We start from the raw sequence: 21,497 nt of genomic DNA on the forward strand, positions 1-21,497 counted from the left end.
TACTTCCTGCGCCTCCATGGCTTTCGTATTGGTGTGATTAAGTACAGCGAATTGTGGTGCAAACTTTGTAATATGAATATGTGGATGCATATTATTTAAGATTGGTAAAGTTTGAACTTGTGTTACCATCAGTAAAGTTTAATGTTGGATGGATTCATCTTTTGATGTCTCAGATAATGCCCAAACTACACCATCAACTATTTTATTGTTGATTGCTTCAACAAGTGATTGTAAAATTTTAAAATTTTGGTGTTATTCTCGATAATTGCGTAGAAACGTGTACCAAAAGCTACGTATAAAACTCGTTTGTGTCCATTATAAAATCCGAGAGTTCAGGCGTAAGTGGAGATATTCTTCTGATAATACTGGTCCAATTTCCTATTAATTTGAAGAATGAAGAAAATTGATCTTTTATCATTTTTGTTAAATTTCATATAACAATCCGTCTATCATCCGCCATGGAAGTATCCGTCAGTTTAATAATCCGAAGGATAAATCCTTGAATATCCTCGGATTTTAGTAGATCATTATTCATCTGGCAGATTTAACGTACAGATCATTAATTATTACCTGAACATTTGGTGCTGAAGATTGTGGTAACTTTAAGATAAAAAAAAAGATCATTATTTTTATGAGATAATTTTATCTAGTTTGTTGAACTAATTATAAAATGTAAATTACCTCAAAGTATCAATCAAAGCTAAGGAAACTTTTCGCACTTTTTCCGATACCGATTTTATATTCATTTGGTCCCTTATGTCATTTAATTGACCCGCAAAAGGCTCATAAGCATAAGCTATTTGTAAAGGTTGTATTAAAGTACACCTAAACCTCTCAAAAATGATTCATTTTCTAATGAGATATTACAGCCAAACATCGGATCAGATTTATATGATTTAGGATCCATCACTAAGCAAAAGAGAAAATTTTTTCGTTAAGTGAGTTTTGCTATTAAAAAAAAAGGAATATGGTTATTTATAATTACTTTGCATAGATGCAATAAAACCAACAACAGGTTTATTTAGATTATTAGCAACATCTATGCAAGCTTGATTTGTCAAATGAATAAATCAATATTATTTTCTTTAGTAGCATTCTTAAATTTTTCATAAGTTACGTTGTAGGCTTCCGTAGCTAATCTCATAAGATGTACCAATACTCTATAATCATCGTCATCTTTATGAATATTTATACGTTTACTACTATTTTTGGGAGTCAGGGTCTTAGACCCAATGTGATTTGTTTTAGTCCTGGATATTCTGATGACAGTTCATATTTTCCTGTTGTTAATAATATTGCCTATGAATCGAAAAAATAAATAGGAGAAACTTAGACCGACAATCAAACCATTATCACGTTGTAATGCCACAATTTACCTAGTGAATTTATTAATTGTGGGCGCAGTATTATATTTAGAATTAGTATATAAATTTTTAGTGATTTAAAATTGTACAATGTTACAAATGTTGGGTCCGAAATGACCTTAAACTAAGGGAATATTACGGAGGTTTATGAAATGCCAGATTATTTATTGGTTAATAATTGCAGAGGGTGATACTATATATATTAAGGATTTGCATTGATATAAAAAGGGGTCAATTTCAACTTAGTGAAAAAGAGTTACGAATTTTAAAATTTTAATTTTGGGATTTTATTTTTGAAATATTTAATTATGTTAAACCAAGCATATTGTTGTATTTATTTATATTACTAATAAAGTATTATTTTGTTAAGACTAAGGTGGCAACGTAGTTTACTATGGTCTTAGGTCTTACAACGTATAATAAAAGAAAAACCCTTACGTTGTGGTCTTTCAATCAAAACAGTAGCGACATCTAATATTGGTTTAAGGTGGCTTCTTCCTCCAAGAAAAGAACTGACCAAAATATTTTTAGGCGAACGCTCTATATCAATATTTCTAGGAACATAACCTTGCGTCACGGCATTAACGTGGACTTGATTTAATTTAATAATAGGATGAGTATCGGTAATAACTAATAAGAAAATAAGATTTTTATTAATCATTTTGATGTTTAATTTGATATTGGATATATTGGATCGAATCAATGAAAGTAAAACATCGCTTTATTTATACATATTTTTTATACTAAAATTCAAAATAATTTGTTCGGTCAATCAATATTCCGAATTATTATAATACTTTCCTGTCAAGTAATGATCTTTGCATTTTATGACTAAATAACGTGTGATATGCATAAAATTAACTGTTCAGATAATATTATAATTTTCTCAACAAATTTATCAAAAAATAATATGTATCCCGGGCTACGTCCCGAACCTTTGTATTTATTTTCGCATGTATTAAATAATAAAAAAATTTCTTGGCAAAAACCCGTTAACAAGTTAGCAGGTTGACGAAATAATCTACATATTTTTCCAAGACCGCATGGTCCCGGAAATTTTAAAAATTTGAAACAAGTAGAAACTTAAAAATTTAAATTAAAAACGTTAGTAGGGTTTACGGGTTTACATACTACATACGCCACAAAATATCATATGATCGTAATTTTTTTGATGGGTTAGTTGATGAAATGGTTATTTTCTTTCTTTTATAACAGTTATTTGTTTGAAAAAGTTTAACCAATAAATATTATTTTTACTAATAAAATATTTTTTTTAAAATTAAAAACATGATGAAAATTTTGTGAAAAAATACCAAGAAAATTCTTTATTATTTAGTATATTTTTATTTTTCAATGCATTTGGAATTACTTTATGTTAATAGGAAAATGAAATGGGTAGGGAATGGGATTGGTATGCCATCCCATTAATTTGGGTAGCATGTATATATGTACGAGCCTCAGTATACCAAGAGAAATTGACTAAGTATATTTTCTCTATAAAAAAAAATACTATTTTTTTTATGAAGCCCCAAAACCAGCCAAATAACCAGTTATTAGCGCAGTACCTCTAAATTTAAAACATGATGAAAAATTTCCATCTCCATTTTTATAACCCCGGACTATTGTGCTTACATTATGTAGATTCGTGGTAATTGCAATTTCTTGATCATTCAGATATATACCAAATTGATCTACTTGTATCGGTTCCACATCATATGTTGTCGCTCCGACTGCTATGTCTTCTCCTCCGTATGAAGTACCACTTGAACAGGGAAACAGAAGATATTTATTGTCCCATTTCGTGTACGAGACAGCACACTGTGCTTGTGCAGAGTTCTCTGTATCAAAATAATCAACACAAACTTCATCGCGATTACATTGAATAGTATTTGATGTAAAAGTGCTTGGCAATTCTTCATTTGCGCATATAACCGTCATTGATGACATTGTAGTGCACCAGGAGTTTACAAGTGTACTGTAGTTATGGTCTTTACAGGCGGCAGGTGTTGGAAATCAAAGTTCCATTCTTTGTTGATTCCCCTAGAGGTACTCCTACGACAATAGTTGTGATCGCAATCAAAAAGAAAATACACAATTTAGCAAACATATTCTTTTTATTAGAATGCAAAAGAAAAAGAAAAGGAAATGGAAAGTTTTAAGTTGTTCTTGTAGAAGGATAATATTATGAGAATTTATCTTGAATTTTATAACACAGTCATTCTCTGTATTTATTTTTTTTTTACATGCTAATCACTCCCAAATAATTTTTATTTTGTTTATTTTTTGTCTTACATTATTGATTGATAATGATAAAAAAAGTGCTACATGTAAAAAAAATTTTGCTAAGTGTAATATATGGTCCGCAAATCATCTGTAAAACTGTAAATCTTACCATGAAGCGGCGGTCGCGTTGTTTATGTTTATCGAGTTTTTTTTGTGGTCTGATCACTTGCATAAAATGTCACACCCTTTATCAATGTAACAACACTATTAATATTTGTACTACCGAGGTGGATAATCCCGCGGTAAGATAATCCCGAAATAATTTATCAATCCCGAAAAATATAGGTATATTCCGTCTTTTTTTCCGTAAAAGGCTCATATTCCTGGAATTAATAACCTTATATCTCGGAATTTACCGAATTGTCTACATTTTCCGTGAATGGATCCATTTTTACGGAGTTTTTATTTTATTTTTTTTTTAACAGTAACTGGTAATGCGTTTTTTATTTATGCAGGATAACGATATGATAGCAGAAACTATCTACATAATATAAAAGAACACCTTGAAAGAAATACAAAAAATCATATTTCCCTCAATAACTGAGTTAATCTAGTCCTAAAAAACTAAAAATAAAAAGTAGAAACTAAAATTGTGATTTCTACTAATAATATTTGTGTAAAAGCAATTGCTAATCTAAATTTTATGTATTTTTTTTTGTTTTTTCCTATTTTCCTATGTTTTCTAAATTTTCCTAATTTTCACTTGTTACGATATTGGGATTTCATTTATTAGTATAAGATTGTAAAAAAAAAAACAAAATAAAACAAAACAAAAAAAATTAAATAAAAAACATTAAGATAAAATTTTTAAATCTAAGCCCTTTATGAATATGTATCCAATATACGAGAACATTGCACTCGCTCGTGTTTATTTTCAACCAAATCTAAGCGTAAATCCAAAAATCTAATCTGAATTTTGCATAATTGTGAGGACAAATTTGTTCATTCACTGTCGGAATCTTCTCTTCGTCCTTGCGTTGCCACTACGCGTATTTGTCTTGCTCTCCGCTTTTCTTTTTTTCTTCTTTGTCCACATTTTTACGGAGTTTTTACAGAAATAACATAAAATTTTATAGGGATTTGCAAATCTGTACAGTACGGTTAATCATTATATTCTGTAAATACACGAATAAAATTTGTGACTCCTCGGATGATGAAGATGAACCGAAGAAAAAGTAAAAAAAGAACAAACACAAAAAGACTGGATAGTCTGCTTTTCCTTCTATTTCCAATTTGACTTTGGCAGATATACTGTAATTTCCTTGTGATTTTTAGAATACTAGGGCGGTGGATTTAAATCACGTGACTTGTTTTTTTTACTTTACGTTACTTCTAATGAAATTATGTGACTTGTGATTAATTTTGGGTTTTTATTTTAAGTTTTAGTTATTTTAAGCCTTACCATTCGGAATAGTTTTTTTGGATTTCATTGATGTTTCTATATTTTGGGTTGGATTTTCTTTTTTTGTTATTTTAGTTATTTTGTTAGCGGGAGTGCATATAAAATTTTTTTTTCCATAGAATACTCGAGTGAGGTTTTATGAAGAGGCGGTTTGTTTTTAGGTTTTATACCTTGAATACCGTTAATTTATGATCTATGTAATTCTTATAATTCACTTACTTTTACTCTGTAATTTATATTGTATTTATTCACTTGTCACCTAAATTTGTACTAGTTCAGTTTTGCAGTGGTTACATTTATTCTTCTAAAACATTTTCATCTGGATCATCGACCTTCTTATCAATAATGTGGTAAAGATTTCTACTAGAAAACCTATGCAATGTCTATCACACATACATCAATAAATTGATTCACACCATAATCTTTGAAAAACTTAATTCCCATTCATCCTCTGAGACTTGGTGAGTCCATTGAACATATGTATATGGACTTTTCTTTAAATCATTAATGTAATTATTTGGTAATAATTGTTTACTTATTATTATTAAACAATAAATGGCTTCACTCATAGTCTTTTAAAAATTTATTTTCTGTATACCTATCTCGTCGTACTGTACACTCCATATATAGATATGAAACTAGTATAAAACTAAGCAACTAGTACAAATTTAGCATGTGACAAGTGATTAACACAAATTTAGTACATAATTAAAAATACATAATCAATATAAAACTAAAATTAATAGATAAAATGTGATTTTTCACTTACAATAACTTTAAATTAAACATTTAAAAAATGTGTTTCAATGAATCTATTTAATAAATTAAATTATATTAATAATAAAATTTTTTTTCTTATAGTAATAATTTATTGATAAATACCTGAAAACCCTCTTGTTATTATATCATCACTTTGTTCATAATAATCGTCAGAATTTTTTGGCTCTGGAAGGTTATTAAAACTAAATAAACTACTACCAGTATAATTAGCTTTTAAATGCATTTTATATGATGAGCTAGTTAAAGGTATATTGTCATTATTGATCTTTTTAATTTGTTTTTGCAATTCTAAAAAATTGTCATACTTAAATTCCCATAATTTATCTCTAATTTCAATGGCTGTTGGTCGATTTAACGAATTTGCATCTAAACATTTTTTAATTAAATGCACAATTGATGGAGATACTTTAATTGTGTTAAACCTTGGTCTGAGTCCTAGACAAATTTTCACTGCTAAATAGTCATCATTAATTAGATCATGATATGGAGGTATTCCAGAAATAACTTCATACATAACTATTCCGCAACTGTAAATATCAGCAGCTTTAGTATAATTTTGTCCTCGTAAAATTTCAGGGGCAATGTAAGGCAAAACACCATATATATTATTTTTTGTATTTTCTGATGGCTTATAATCTGCAGGTTTACATAAACCCATATCTGTTATAAGAATAGTTTCATAATTTTTTAGTATATTACCAGTATGTAAATCTCGATGAATGATTTCATTTCCATGGATATTGTCAAGTCCAGATGCAATATTATACAAATAATTGATTTTAATTTTTAAATCTAATTTATTATTTTCTTTTAAAAAATCCCGTAAGCTTCCATTTACTGCATATTCCAAAACCATCATATAATTCTTTGTCTCTGGATCTTGAGTTATTCCATATAGTTTAATAATAAATGAAGTATTATCGACTTTATTATGTAATGCAATCTGAATAAAAATATAAATAATATATCAATAAAATTAAATTCTCAAAATTCAACAAATAATGAAAAATAAATTATACCTCATTCATAAATTCTAATGTGACATTCTTTGAATTATTTAAACTTTTCAGAGCCACAAACATATTTTGACCTATTCTTTTCCAATTTTGATATTCATCATCCCAAAAACTTATATTTCCATCAATCCAATTTGCTTTGTATACTTTACCAAACCCACCTCTTGCAATATACTCAATATTATATAGTTTATCATAAGGTATCCATTCTAATGCTTTTTTTACATCTTTATGAGATGATAGCTGAGTATCTTGAATAAATTTATCAATATTATAATTACCACTTGTCCAATTATTGAAATTTTGTTGAAAATGCTTTGCATTACATACATAATTACAATTTTTACATTTTTCACTTAAAACTACTATATAATCTTTTGTTATTGGATCTTGAGTTATTCCGTAAAATATATAATCTATTTTAACCTATATAAATTATAAACATAGTATATTAGCAAAAAAATTGAAATTTTATCAAACATTTTAATAAAAAAATAGATCTATTCAGCTGTACCTTATTCATAAATTCCAATGTAATATTTGTTGTATTATTTAATATCCTCAGTTCTACATCCATATTTTGATTTTGTCTTTTCCAATTTTGATTATTACCATCCCAATACAATATATTTCCATCAATCCAATTTGCTTGATATCTGTCTTCTGCGATATATGTAATGTTATAAAATTTATCATAAGGTGTCCATTCTAAGACTTCTTTTATATTTTTATGAGATGTTAGCTGAATATCTTTAATAAATTTATCAATACCATCATTACCACTAGTCCAATTATTGTAATTTTGTTGAAAATGTATTGAATGACATATATAATTACACTTGTTACATTTTTCACCTAAAACCATCATATAATCATTTGTTTTTGGATTCCGTGTTATTCCATGAAAATTAGCAATCTATAAATATTATTTAATAGCAAAAAAATTAAAATTTATCAACAATTTTAATAAAAACAAATTTATCATACCTCACTCATAATTTCTAATTTAATATCTCTTATATTATTTAATTTTTTCAGTATCACAATCATATTTCGATCTTTTCTTTTCCAATTATTATTTATAATATTCCAACCAATTATATTTCCATCAATCCAATTTGCTTGATATCTGTGTTCTGCAATATATGTAATATTATGAAATTTATCATAAGGTATCCATTCTAGCACCTCTTTTACATTATTATGAGATGATAGCTGAATATCTTGAATAAATTTATCAATATCATAATTACTACTAGTCCAATTATTGAAATTTTGTTTACAACGCATTGAATAACATGCATAATTACATTTTTTACATTTTTCACTCAAAACCATCATATAATTTTTTGTTTCTGGATTTTGTGTTATTCCATAAGCAATAGTAATCTATAAATATTACAAATTAGCAAAAAAATTAAAATTTATCAACAAATTTAATAAAAATAAATTTATCATACCTCATTTATAGATTCTAATGCAATATCTTTTGCGTTATTTAATTTTTTCAGTATTATAGTTATATTTTGACCTTTTCTTTTCCAATTCTGATTAATAATATTCCAAGAACATATATTTCCATCAATTCAATTTGCTTTGTATTCATTTTCTGCAATACATTGAATATTACAAAATTTATCATAAGGTATCCATTCTAATGCTTTTTTCGAATTACTATGAGATGATAGTTGAATATCTTGAATAAATTTATCAATATCATAATTATTACTAGTCCAATTATTGAAATTTTGTTGAAAATGTATTGAATAACATGCATAACCACATTTTTTACATTTTTTACATAAAACTATCATATAATCTTTTGTTTCTGGATTCTGAGTTATTCCATAAGCTATAGAAATCTAAAATATTATATTAGTCAAATATTAAATTTATCAAAAATTTTAATAAAAATATATTTATTATACCTCATTTATTAATATTAATTCAATATCTTTTGCATTATTTAATTTCTTTAATACCACAATTATATTTTGAATTCTTTTCCAATTCTTATTTTTACTATCCCAATCAAATATATTTCCATCAATCCATTTTGCTTTATACTCATTCTCCGCAATATATGTAATATCATAGAATTTATCATAAGGTATCCATTCTAATACTTTTTCCAAATAATAATGAGATGATAACTGAATATCCTGGATAAATTTATCAATATCATCATTATCACTAGTCCAATTATTGAAATTTTGTAGAAAATATATTGAATAACATATAAAGTTACAAATTTTACATTTATGATTATCCAAAACAGTCATATAATCTTTTGTTTCTGGATTCTGTGTTATTCCATAAACAGTAGCAATCTATAAATATTATACATTGGTAAAAAATTAAACCTTATCAAAAAAAAATTTAATAAAAATATATCATACCTCACTTATACTAAATTTAACATTTTTTAGATTATTCAATTTTTTCAATACTATAATCATATTTTGACCTTCTCTTTTCCAATTCTTATTATTAAAATCCCAGTTAATTATATTTCCATCGCTCCAATTTGCTTTATAGTACTCATTTTTTGCAATATATTCAACATCATAAAATTTATCATAAGGTATCCATTCTAATGCTTCTTTTACATTATCATGAAATGATAGCTGAATATCTTGAATAAATTTATCTATATCATTATTACCACTAGTCCAATTATCGAAATTTAGTTGAAAATGAATTAAACTACATATATTATTATAATTACACTTATTACATTTTTCACCTAAAACCATCATGTAATTCTTTGTTTCTGGATTTTGAGTTATTCCATAAAATATATAATCTGCATTAATCTACAAATATAGGATAATAATACATTAGCAATAAATTAAAGCTTATCAAAAATATTAATAAAAAATAATTTCATCATACATCACTTATGAATTTAACATTTATTTTTGGATTGTTTAATTTTTTCAATACTACAATCATATTTTGATTTTCTTTTTTCATATTTTGATTATGAACATCCCAATAAGATATATTTCCATCACTCCAATTTGCTTTATACTCACATTCTGCAATATATATAATATTATTAAAATTATTGTAAGGTATCCATTCTAATGCTTCTTTTACATTATTATGAGATGATAGTTGGGTATTTTGAATAAATTTATCAATATCATCATTACCACTAGTCCAATTATTAAACTTCTGTTGAAAATATATTGAATAACATGATTTAGAATTACACTCATTACATTTTTCACATAGAACCATCATATAATTTTTTGTTTTTGGATTTTGGGTTATTCCATAAAATATATAATTTGCTTTAATCTATAAATTCAATATATTAATAAGAAATTAAAATTCAATAAAATCTAATAAAAATAAATTTATCATACCTCATTTTTAAATTCTATTGTGATATCTTTTGTATTATCTAATTTTTTCAATATCACAATCATATTTTGATTTACTCTATTCCAATTTTCATTTTTAATATCCCAATAATTTGTTATACTTCCATCAATCCATTTCGCTTTATAACCATTTTCTACAATATAAATATCATAAAATTTATCATAAGGTATCCATTCTAATGCTTCCAACACATCATTATGAGATGATAACTGAGTGTCTTGAATAAATTTATCAATATCAACATTGTCACTAGTCCAATTATTGAAATTTTGTTGAAAAAGCACTGAACTACATTTATAATTACACATTTTACATTTATTATTCAGATTATTCAGAACTATCATATAATCTTTTGTTTCTGGATTCTGCGTTATTCCATAAACAACAGCAAGCTAAAAATATTATGTATTAGTAAAAATTAAATTTACTAAAAATTTTAATAAAAAATAAATAAATTTGCTACATATCGCCGGTGTTATGTGATTTCTAATTTGACACACTGCGTCACACCTCTTTGTTTCCGTTTTTACTATGTATTCTTGGGACATTTTTTTAGTATGAGAAATCCATCTTATTAGTCACATATAATTTCAGCCAAATTTTATAATTCCGGCCACAAAGTGGTAAAAATGGTTTTCATAGTCCGGCCGGGTCAGTTTTTGTTAGGTCTTAAAAAAAATTTTTTATATTGTTACTATGCCGGGTGAGAATTTTTTAAAAATTGAAAAAAAATTTCACATATAAAATTTTTGAAAAAAAAAATTAAAAGCCGGGTTGCCGGGTTATTGATGAAATTTTTATATTATGAAAACCATAAAATCAAGTTTGTATGGCCTAATTGAAAACGTTACACAAGATTCCAGAAAAAGAATTTTATGTCGATCACTTAATTCCGGCCAATTTAAAAATCACGTGACATGGCGATAAGCAAACTCCAAAAATAAATATATCATACCTCATTCGTAAATTCTAATTTAATATCTTTTGTATTATTTAATTTTTTCAATTCTACATTAATTATATCTTGATCATTTCTTTCCCAACTTTTATTTTTACTATCCCAATCAATTATATTTCCACCAATCCAATTTGCCTGATACCAGTCTTTTGCAATATGTTCAATATTATAAAATTGATCATAAGATATCCATTCTAATGCTTTACTTACATCATTATGAGCTGATAACTGGGTATATTTAATAAAATTGTCAATGTCAACATTACCACTGGTCCAATTTTCGAAATCTCGTTGAAAATGTCTTGTGTAACATATACGATTACATACTTTACATATTTTATATGACGACTTATTTTTTTTCTTTTTATCCATTTAAGTTGTAGTTGGATTCAGATTAATAGGAAAAAAAAATACAACCAAAAAAAAATTACTTCAGTTAGCTTATTTATATCTGTTACGTAGACTATGCTTATGTTACTTACATATTCTGTGTCCGACTACTCGACTGATGCATTTAATTTGTTTCACAAATATTACAAATAAAGGTTAGAATTTCGGTAAATTATTATTTAGTAAACCTTAACTGTTAAGGGTAACAACGCAATATAATATTCTTTCTACCACTGTGGACGTAAATTGGTCCAATTTAGGGTAAATTAAAATTGTAATGATAGGTAATCGTGTAATTTTGGTCAAAATTACCTCTCAAACTATTATTATTATACAATATTGAAATTATAACATGTAATTTTATGTTACTAATACATATAAGTACAGTAATATTTAATTTTAAAATTTTTGACTTTCAAATTTAACAAAAAATTTACAAAACTAAATAAATATAAGCAATATTCCTAAAAAAAATAATCTTAAAGAATTAAGAGAATTAATTAAAAATTAATTAGAACCGTAAAAAAGATTTCTAAGCCAACAATTGTGGTATGAAACATGCTTATGTTCCGTGTGAACAATGTAAATTGTAAATTGTAATATTTAATATATCATGTGTTTTTTATCTTTAATAATCATCTTATAATTGAAACAATTAAAAAAAAATATTTTTAATATCAAGTTGTTACTGAACTTTATCTATATTTATTTTTCTATCTCATCTATCCACTTGTCTTTAATAATAAAATTTGAATTTGCTTTATCAGATTTTATTGGTTTTTTCTCTTTTCTTCTGTTATTATCTCTTATTATGCCGTTGTCTTTTTGTGTCAAACTATGCAATACAAGTGTGCAATGTTTAAAACATAATTACACAAAGGCAAACCGCAACCATTTACTGCACCCCCTATGCACATCACCAAGTCACACTAAAAGCGATCTCCGCTAAGCCACCGTGATCAACATTCCAATACCCCCGAGTTCCCCAATAATACCAGAATGAAATCTAGGAAATTTCATAATATAAGTAATGGGAAAAAATGAATCGTCTAACAAAACTTCTAAGTTCTAACCACCAACCACCTACTATAACTTTCTACTACAATATGTAACTTATAGCGAAGCCCATTTTTTTTTTTATTAAAGTATCAAAAAATAACTTTTTTTTTTTGTAATATACGTTTTTAAAATAACAATGTGCTTAACTTTTTTGTTTGTTATCTTTATTCATATAATGATTCATAAAATATTCTAAATAATATTCCAAAAAGGAAAACTATTACAGTATATATACCACGTTTAATAAAAAAAAAGATAAAATAAAAAAAATAAAAAGAACTTATTTTTATAGTTAGTTAAACTTTATAATCTATCTCGCTTATAAATCGTACAACATTAAATAAGTGTTATGGATTTTTCCATACGGAAATATTTTCTTATTGTTGTGTCTTTATTCTAATCAATATCGGTGTTTCATATTGATTGATAAAACTACCATCAACCATGTCTCCAAATCTTAGCGGTTCTGATGAATTATGTTTATATGCTTCAATCAAATCCATTCTGTAATTATCTAGCCCATTCAATTTTGTAGTAGCCTCTTCTACTAAATCAAAAACATCCTACCCATTAAATACTATTTTTATAGCGTTTTCATTAAATTTCACCCAAATTTTTTTCGTACCAGTATTTCTTGTTGAAACTTGCCCGTTAACGTTAATTAAATGTTCTTTAATCCGATTTAACCTTAATTCAAAATTTCCCGACTTTTCTAATCCAATTACATTCTCAATTTCTGTTAACCGAGTTTCTAGATTTTCCTTAAAATCTTCGAAAGTTTGATTATTTGAAATTTCATTTTCTCTTTGTTTAAAATAATGAAATATAAACGGAATTAGCTCATGTTTCTTCTGAAACAGTATTTCCCTATCTTTATAATATGCCTCTGAATGCTTAATAAAGGTAGGTATTAATCCTTGGTTTCTGCTCTTATTTCTTAATCTTGATTCCAAAATTTCAAATTTTTGCGTTCTGCCATTTAAAAGATATTCTGCAATAAATTCTTCGCAAAGTACTTTATTCTCTTGAGATATTGGTTCTGGGTTAAAATGATCATTATAAATGATTTTTCTGGTGAATACTATAGTAAGTACCTGTATTAGTTCAGGTAATTTTTTAAATCCACTACTCATTTTTTTCACAATTTTTAAGAAATACTTCCATTTAAAAAAATTTTTCACAGACATTTTTAACTTATTTTTTGTACAACATGCGTACATACGCACTTAAAACTTGTGATACGTAAGTTCATTTTTTATTATAATTGACCAATCTAGAATTCATGTGATTTTACGTCACTTTTTCCAAACAAAATCATACTAAACAATTACAGTAGAAATCTAATTACTTTCTAATATCAAATTCTATTCACAGATAAATTTGGTGGACTTTGTAGCAAGATCTTAATAATAAATTTTTCATTGATAAATATATCATTCGTCCTATATTAGTATTTGAACATACAAGGAATTTATTATTTGTAGTATAACTACTTAAAAAAAGGACTGAAAGTGCAAAATGGGTGATAGTGAATTTGATAAATCATCAGAGGATCGTGTTTAAGTAATAATCTAGTAATATCTAAGCCTTTATCATCATCCTTTGAAAATAAATAGAAAGATATATTCAATTAAAATAAAATAATATTTATAAATAGTAGTTACATTTAGATATGGCAGACATTACTATGTCAAAAGTTTGCTAACCTGCAACAGACCCTTGTGGTTTTCAACAGGAGGTCCGCCATTTTGCAGCACACCCCTGCTATTCTCAGAAGGATCAGCACAAAACTGCCTTTTGTGAAATTTATTATATTTATTTCCTAAAAAACTAGACCTATCCACACTGCATGGCAAATTAAATATAAGTGTGTTTATTATTACCCTCATCCTCGGCGCAACGCGACGGGTTACGCCTAGTACTTTTATAAAAATATATTCAACGTTTTCAGTAATAATTTTTATGGTTTATATTTATTGTATTATAATTTTTTTTATTTAAGTTACAAATTTAGATTCATGTTATATTATGGTGAATAAATTGAGAATTACTAAAAAAAAAAAATACAATTATTCATACGATTCTTGTTTGAAACCTTTATATGGTTAATATTCTAATCCTATTTACTTAATACTACCCAAAAAATGATAGAGAAAACTGTACGTTATGTCATTTCATAGGTATTTCACGTGCATAAAAAAACTTTTAATTCGAAATCAATTAATTATATAAATATTGTTCTTAATTATATAAAAAATATTGAATTTAGTATTTCGATTTTAAGTAATGGATACTATTTTGCTTAATAACAATACATTATAACTAACTTCCACAAATTCGTACTCAGTTAATTAATTCAATACGCCACTAAAAATATTTATAACAATTGTAAGCAAAAAAAGATAAAAACAAAAATTTCATTTAGCAAATTAATTGCATATTAAATTAAAAATTCGTACCCTATTATTTTTTTCACTTCCATCTCCATAACAAGAAACTTCTTGAGATCTATCACCTAATAAAACGGAATGACTGTAAAGTGCTTGTTTATTAGTACTAATATGAAAAAGACCAATAATATCACCACTCATCAAATGACCGGTATCATATGAAGTGGTTGAATTATAACGTCGAACAAGCCAATCATCATCACTACCTCTATCTGAACACAAGGTCACTAAATATAGAAATAATAGAATTCCGAATTGATTAAACTTGAATAAAAGACAAGCATAAATCACACAAATTAACATAAAAATAACCTTGTTGTTGTTGTGATATTGGTGTAACTCTCTCATAACTAGTATCATGAGAATTTAAATAACAACCTGTTGCTTGATGTTTAAAACTAATAATATTATTAAGAGATATAAGATCCCCTTCATTTATATTTTTACCACTAGCTCCAATTACAGTCCAAACATCATTTTCCAAATTTATTTCTTGACCACTACAAATAACCTTTATAAAATTATATAGTAAATAAATTTTATGCTGTTAAATTTTTTCTAACATTGAAAAAAAAATTATTGCATACCATATATTGCTCATTATTGGGCCCCAAATCATATTTGATTCCTTTAGTAGACAAATATTTTCTAGTAGAAACGTGTACAAAGGCGATTTTTGACCCATAGACAATTGGTTTCTTCTGCGATTCATTCTTAATATGAAGATAAAAAAGAATTATTGAGTAGTTGCGAAACTTATAATATGAAATTAACAATATCTTACGAAAAAATCTTCCATCACTTCTTCAGCAGATAAACGCCAGTTGAAATAACGAAAATTGCTTTTGTATAAATTATATTTAATATTTTCATTAATTATATTTTAAACTTTACTACAATTCATATCATACCTAATTTCACCATTAAATCCTTTATAGCTGAAAGAACGCCCAACATACAATGGTCCGTCATTAAAGACAACATTTTGTTCTTTAACCTTTAGAATGGAACAGAATTCGAACCATTCACCATCTATATAGATATCTAATCTTTTTTCGGGATCAGAAAGTGTATAAGCTATGTGGTACCATTTGTTTAATAAAAGTCCATTATCAGGCTCATGGATTCCAGCATCAGTACTCCAGTTGCCCGAGAATCGAGCAAAAAATCCGGATTTATCTTTTGTCAACCAAAGACTGGGTGTACGGATCACATCTTTGGCACCTAACATATTTATATTTATTTTATTATCAGAGAAAATGTCAGTTAAAATTATTCAAAACCAACCATAATCTTGTTAGCGAATATTATAATTAACCCTGCCTTTATGAAAAATTGCAGCCCAACTAGAACCATGATTGTGAATTTTTAGTCGTAATGTTACTGAAAGCTTATCCTTCACTGCAGGCAAGTCAGCATGCTCAAAAACCTGTTGATCTTGTTCTCTCATAGAAATAGGTCCTGAAATAATTTCAGCCCATTCTTTAACAGCAAATTTCGGCATTTACCAAAAAAAAAAAAAATTATAAAAATTATAAATTATTGAATAAATATTTCATATATAATAGAAATAGACAAATTTAAAGATTAATAAAATACAATTTTTTAAGTAATAGATTTTGTATATGAATTTCAAGGAAACAATTTTCATAAAATGCGGCTATGAACCATACGTGCCAATCATGCATTATTATAGCCTCATGTTTGTGCGTTTGTGCGTTGAAGATCTTACGATATTAGTAAGTTTCACAAAGGCTGAAAATTGCAGTCGATACACAGGAATATAATCAATCTATAGATAATGTCTCGACTTTTTCTCAAGCACTTTAACAAATTTTTCATTCTGTTTCAATCTTTTATTGTATAAGTTTTCCATATTTTAGGACCCTTTCTAATTTTTTTTTCTTTTTTGAGCTTCCAGATAATTCTGTTCCTGTTTTCGAAATAGGTATATATTAATTGTCGATCAACAGAAAATGTTAACTTGTTAAAATTGAGAAGTCTAATCTGAGAACTAAAAATAATTTTGTGTTAAAGAAACAAAATTTGGCAAAGGAAGTTGGAAAAAATACAATTCTATGTCAGAAGTTAGATTACAATAAAGGATATGATTTGTACGTTCTTACAAAATCAGAAAAAAAACTAAATGAACGAATAAGGAAACTGAAAAAAATTTTATATAATAAAATAAAAGAAAGGAATGTGGTGAAAAAAAGAATAGTTAATATGACTGTATTTGAAACATAACAAAATTATATTTTAAGGTGAATAACTAAATGAAGCTTATAAAAGAAATAAATTATAGTATTTAAATTGATATCTTGTTAAGAAGTAATCGCATCAGACCAACTAATTTTATTCAGTTAGAAAAAAAAAAATAAAATAAAATTAGTTTATATTATTTTTAATTTTCAATCGATAAATATATCTACAAAAGTTCACTTTATATTAACTTTTCTAATTATCTAATAGTACATCTCGATTTTTTTTATTAAATATTTTTTATACTTATTTGTCTATTTATTTATTTATTTATTTTAACTTCTAGCCAAATAAATAATTTATCGTAACACCCAGTTACTAAAATAAATGAAATTCAAGTTTTATTAATAACCAAATTATAAATAAAATTAATCTATCTGACAAAGTTACTAAACATTGTTCTTATCACAATAAACCATTTTGTCAAACTTTTACAGTGTAAAGAAAGTATGGACCAAGATATTGATAAATTTTTTTGGTTATGGCTTTATTGAATTGTGTACCATTCGAAAGTTTTGAAGATATAAAACAAATTTATAAAAGTGATTTTAACAGTGTATTAACAAATATTATAATAGAGTAGAAAAAAATAGAACGCGAATCTATGAATTTTAAATGGGTCACCGAATATATTATCTTAGTATTTAATGTAGGAAAATGTGTTGAGTATTCTTTTAAATAATTTTATCAATTAAACCTTAACAATTATATTTACCGTAAACCATTATTCTTATTCGCGACATATTTTGGTAAAAATAATTTAAAATTTATTAAGAAAACATTACTCTTGCCTAAACATCTTAATACTAGCGCTAGTTACATTGATACTAACCAAAAAATGTTTCTTTAGCTTGACAGCAAGTTACATATACGAATGGAAATTTTGAGTATTTTGAGATCAGATAATTGATGATTTTAAAAATATATTGATCTTAAAATTAAATGCTCGATATAATATTCTTCAAATGACTTAAATGACTTAATAATTTATTAAGTATTATATTTGCTTAATAACTCAATACTCAGTTAATTAATTCAATTCGCCACTAAAACCAAATATTATATAACAAATAGAATATTAATTTAAATTAAAAAATAATTTCATATAGAATTATAGAATTGAATATTTATACCTTATTATTATTTTCACTTCCATCTCCATAACAAGAAACTTCTTGAGATTCATCGCCTAATAAAACGGTATGACTGTAAAGTGCTTGCTTATTGGTATTAATATGGAAAAGACAAATGATATCACCATTCATTAAATGACCGGTATCATATGAAGTGATAGAATTATAACGTCTAATGAGCCAATTATCATCCATACATCTATCTGAACACAAGGTTACTAAAATATAAAAATTTTAAATGGTTTAAACTTGAATATGAAAGGTAAAGCATTTAATATTATATATTGTACAATATGCATTAACTATAAGTACCTTGTTGTAGTTTTGATATTGGCGTAACTCTCTCATAACTAGTATTATGAGAATGTAAATAACAACCTGTTTCTTGATGTCTAAATCCAATAATATTATTAAGAGATATAAGATCCCCTTCATTTATACTTTTACCATTAGCTCCAATTACTGTCCAAACATCATTTTTCAAATCTATTTCCTGACCACTACAAATAACCTTTATAAATTTTATAATTAGGTATTTATGATGTCAAATTTTTTTTAATTTTACTATAAAATAAAAAATATTACAGAATACCATATAGTGCTTATTTTTTGGAGCAAAATCGTATTTAACTCCTTTAGTAGATAAATATTTTCTAGTAGATACATGTACGAGGGCAATTTTTGACCCGCATACAATTGGCTTCTTCTGAGATTCATTCTTTTTTTTATAAAAGTAAAAAAGAATTATTGAGCAATTATAAAACTAATGATGATATGAAATTAAAAAATATCTTACGAAAAAGTCTTCCTTCACTTCCTCAGCAGATAAACGCCAGTTGAAATAACGAAAATTGCTATATTTGTATAAAAGGTTCCATTTAACATTTTTATAATTTACATTAATTTTAACTAAAATTTTTAATTATACCTAATTTCGCCAATAAACCCATAGTAATTGTGAGCGCATCCAATATGCAATGGTCCATCATTAAAAATAACTCTTTGGTCTTTAACTATTGGAATAGAATAAAATCCAATCCATTCACCATCTACATAGATATCTAATCTTTTTTCAAGATCAGAAAGTGTGTAAGCTATATGGTGCCATTTGTCTAATATAAGTCCATCACCAATCTCTGAAAATCCTACATAATTACTCCAGTTGCCTTTGAATCGAGGAGTTAATGCGGAATTGTTTTTCGTCAACCAAAGGCTAGGGGTACAATCTGATGATTCCGCACCTGAATATATTTATATTTTATTCAATGATCTGAAAAGATACTAGTCAAATTATTCATCATAGCTTCATTGATAATAAACACTACCTTTATGAAAAATTGTAGCCCAATTAGAACGATGTTTATTAATTTTCAATCGTAATGTTATTGACAACTTATCATTTACTGAAGGCAAATCAGCATGCTCAAAGATTCGTTTATCTTGTTCTCCCATGGAAATAGGATCTGAAATAAGTTCAGCCCACTCTCTAACGGCGAATTTTGGCATCTTTTCTAAAAAATAAATAAATAAACAAATATTGAAGCATTTCATTCATGATAAAAATAAATAAATTGAATAATCAATAATAAAGTGCAATATTTAAGTATCATATTTTACATACGAGTATCATTACCATGAAAAAAGAAAAAAATTAACTTTGTTAAAATGCTATGAGCCAACCTTATATATTTTAGTTTTGTGTTTGTGTATGTTTGTTGATCTTACAATATTAGCAAGTTTCACAAGGGCTAAAATTTACATGCGGATACCGTACACAAAATCATCTTTCTAGATAAACTAATAAAAAAAAAAATAATAGTTATCATGAAATTTAAACTTACCAAAATTAGAATTAGAACTCTAACCTGAGAGCAAAAATTAATCTTTATAATTTAGACAAATTTGGTAAAAGAAGTTGAAAAAATATGATACTACGTCAGATTAAAGTAAAGGAAAATATTTGCAAATCAAAAAAAATTATGCTTCATGAATGAATAGCAAAATTGTTGGAATATCAATTAAAACTCCTTTAACGTTGAATTACTAAAAGAAATAAATTATGGGTAACTTCAAAAAGTGAATTAAATCTTATATAATATTATAAGACATTTAGACCAATTAATTTTAAGTATTTAGTTTAGCTATATCATAACTACGGAACAAGTATAATCATGTGCGGCGGCAAGTATTACAAGGTATAAAATTATGTCAATATTTCATAATAACTCAAAAAATTGATTATACTTGTCCAATTTAAAAATCCATTTCGTAAACTCATACATTTTGTAAAATTTTTTAGTTTTTTGTATTTTTTAACTGAAATATATTTAATATGTTTTACATGTAAAAGTTCACATTATATTAACTTTTTTTAGTATATTACTTTATATATATAATTTTATATTTATTTAATTAATTGTTATTTAAAAGTTAAAACACGATCGTAAAATGTAAATAAAAATTAAAACACTTTTGAAGTATGAATTTTTGTACAACAAAAAACCAATATTAAGTATTATGTTCATATTATAAAGAACAAATTTTCATTTTTATATTATATTATTAAATTTTAATAACAAAAATAAAAATAAAAATAAAAATAAATGAGACTCAAGTTCTAATAGTAACCAAATTAATAAATTAAATAAGTACTGTAAAATGAATTTTCTTGACAAAAATACTAATCATAAAAATTCTTCACAATAAAATATTTTACTAAGGAACTAGGTTAATTAGGTTGCAAAGAAAGTATGAACCAATGAAAAAAACATGATATACTGGGTAAGTTTATCTGGTTATGGTTTATTAAATGAATACTATTCATATAAGTTGGCAAAGTGATTCGGTCAAATGTATTCTGCAATATAGATTGATGGTAGAGCAAAATATTATAAAAAAGACGGAAGTTGAAAAAAAGGACAACCTATGTATATTAATTTCTGCCGTAAGCATTAAATTTAATTTCTTGGTTTTTAATGTAGGAAAAATGTGAGAGTATTGAGTATTT

The 21,497-nt window shown here is 25.8% G+C and overlaps 6 protein-coding genes across 6 annotated transcripts; all 6 read right to left on the reverse strand.

Moving 5' to 3' along the window:
• Window positions 1-1,764: 1,764 nt before the first annotated feature.
• Window positions 1,765-2,025, reverse strand: OCT59_017707 (uncharacterized protein; the record flags this gene model as incomplete). The annotated part of the gene is made up of 1 exon (XM_066137661.1): window positions 1,765-2,025. One exon carries the CDS (start codon window positions 2,023-2,025, stop codon window positions 1,765-1,767), a length of 261 nt encoding a protein of 86 aa, XP_066004216.1.
• Window positions 2,026-2,882: 857 nt separating this feature from the next.
• OCT59_017708 (uncharacterized protein) lies at window positions 2,883-3,311 on the reverse strand (the record flags this gene model as incomplete). The annotated part of the gene is made up of 1 exon (XM_025324712.2): window positions 2,883-3,311. One exon carries the CDS (start codon window positions 3,309-3,311, stop codon window positions 2,883-2,885), a length of 429 nt encoding a protein of 142 aa, XP_025184830.2.
• A 2,527-nt stretch (window positions 3,312-5,838) lies between these two features.
• Window positions 5,839-6,857, reverse strand: OCT59_017709 (uncharacterized protein; the record flags this gene model as incomplete). Its single annotated transcript, XM_066137662.1, has 4 exons — window positions 5,839-5,861; window positions 5,932-6,195; window positions 6,529-6,772; window positions 6,849-6,857. 4 exons carry the CDS (start codon window positions 6,855-6,857, stop codon window positions 5,839-5,841), a joined length of 540 nt encoding a protein of 179 aa, XP_066004217.1.
• Window positions 6,858-13,022: 6,165 nt separating this feature from the next.
• On the reverse strand, window positions 13,023-13,778 carry OCT59_017710 (uncharacterized protein; the record flags this gene model as incomplete). The annotated part of the gene is made up of 2 exons (XM_066137663.1): window positions 13,023-13,192; window positions 13,271-13,778. The coding sequence occupies 2 exons, from the start codon at window positions 13,776-13,778 to the stop codon at window positions 13,023-13,025; spliced, it is 678 nt and encodes a 225-aa protein (XP_066004218.1).
• Window positions 13,779-14,644: 866 nt separating this feature from the next.
• OCT59_017711 (uncharacterized protein) lies at window positions 14,645-16,756 on the reverse strand. Its single transcript, XM_025333957.2, has 7 exons — window positions 16,419-16,756; window positions 16,007-16,319; window positions 15,880-15,937; window positions 15,683-15,808; window positions 15,408-15,606; window positions 15,105-15,322; window positions 14,645-15,012 (listed from the first exon to the last, which is right to left on the reverse strand). Exons 1-7 carry the CDS (start codon window positions 16,597-16,599, stop codon window positions 14,989-14,991), a joined length of 1,119 nt encoding a protein of 372 aa, XP_025184832.2. The 5' UTR covers window positions 16,600-16,756; the 3' UTR covers window positions 14,645-14,988.
• Window positions 16,757-18,379: 1,623 nt separating this feature from the next.
• On the reverse strand, window positions 18,380-19,996 carry OCT59_017712 (uncharacterized protein; the record flags this gene model as incomplete). The annotated part of the gene is made up of 7 exons (XM_025310214.1): window positions 18,380-18,403; window positions 18,491-18,708; window positions 18,803-19,001; window positions 19,083-19,208; window positions 19,287-19,344; window positions 19,419-19,731; window positions 19,816-19,996. 7 exons carry the CDS (start codon window positions 19,994-19,996, stop codon window positions 18,380-18,382), a joined length of 1,119 nt encoding a protein of 372 aa, XP_025184835.1.
• Window positions 19,997-21,497: the final 1,501 nt, after the last annotated feature.

Source organism: Rhizophagus irregularis, chromosome 26 (assembly GCF_026210795.1).
Source record: "Rhizophagus irregularis chromosome 26, complete sequence".
Classification (NCBI taxonomy): Eukaryota; Fungi; Glomeromycota; class Glomeromycetes; order Glomerales; family Glomeraceae; genus Rhizophagus; species Rhizophagus irregularis.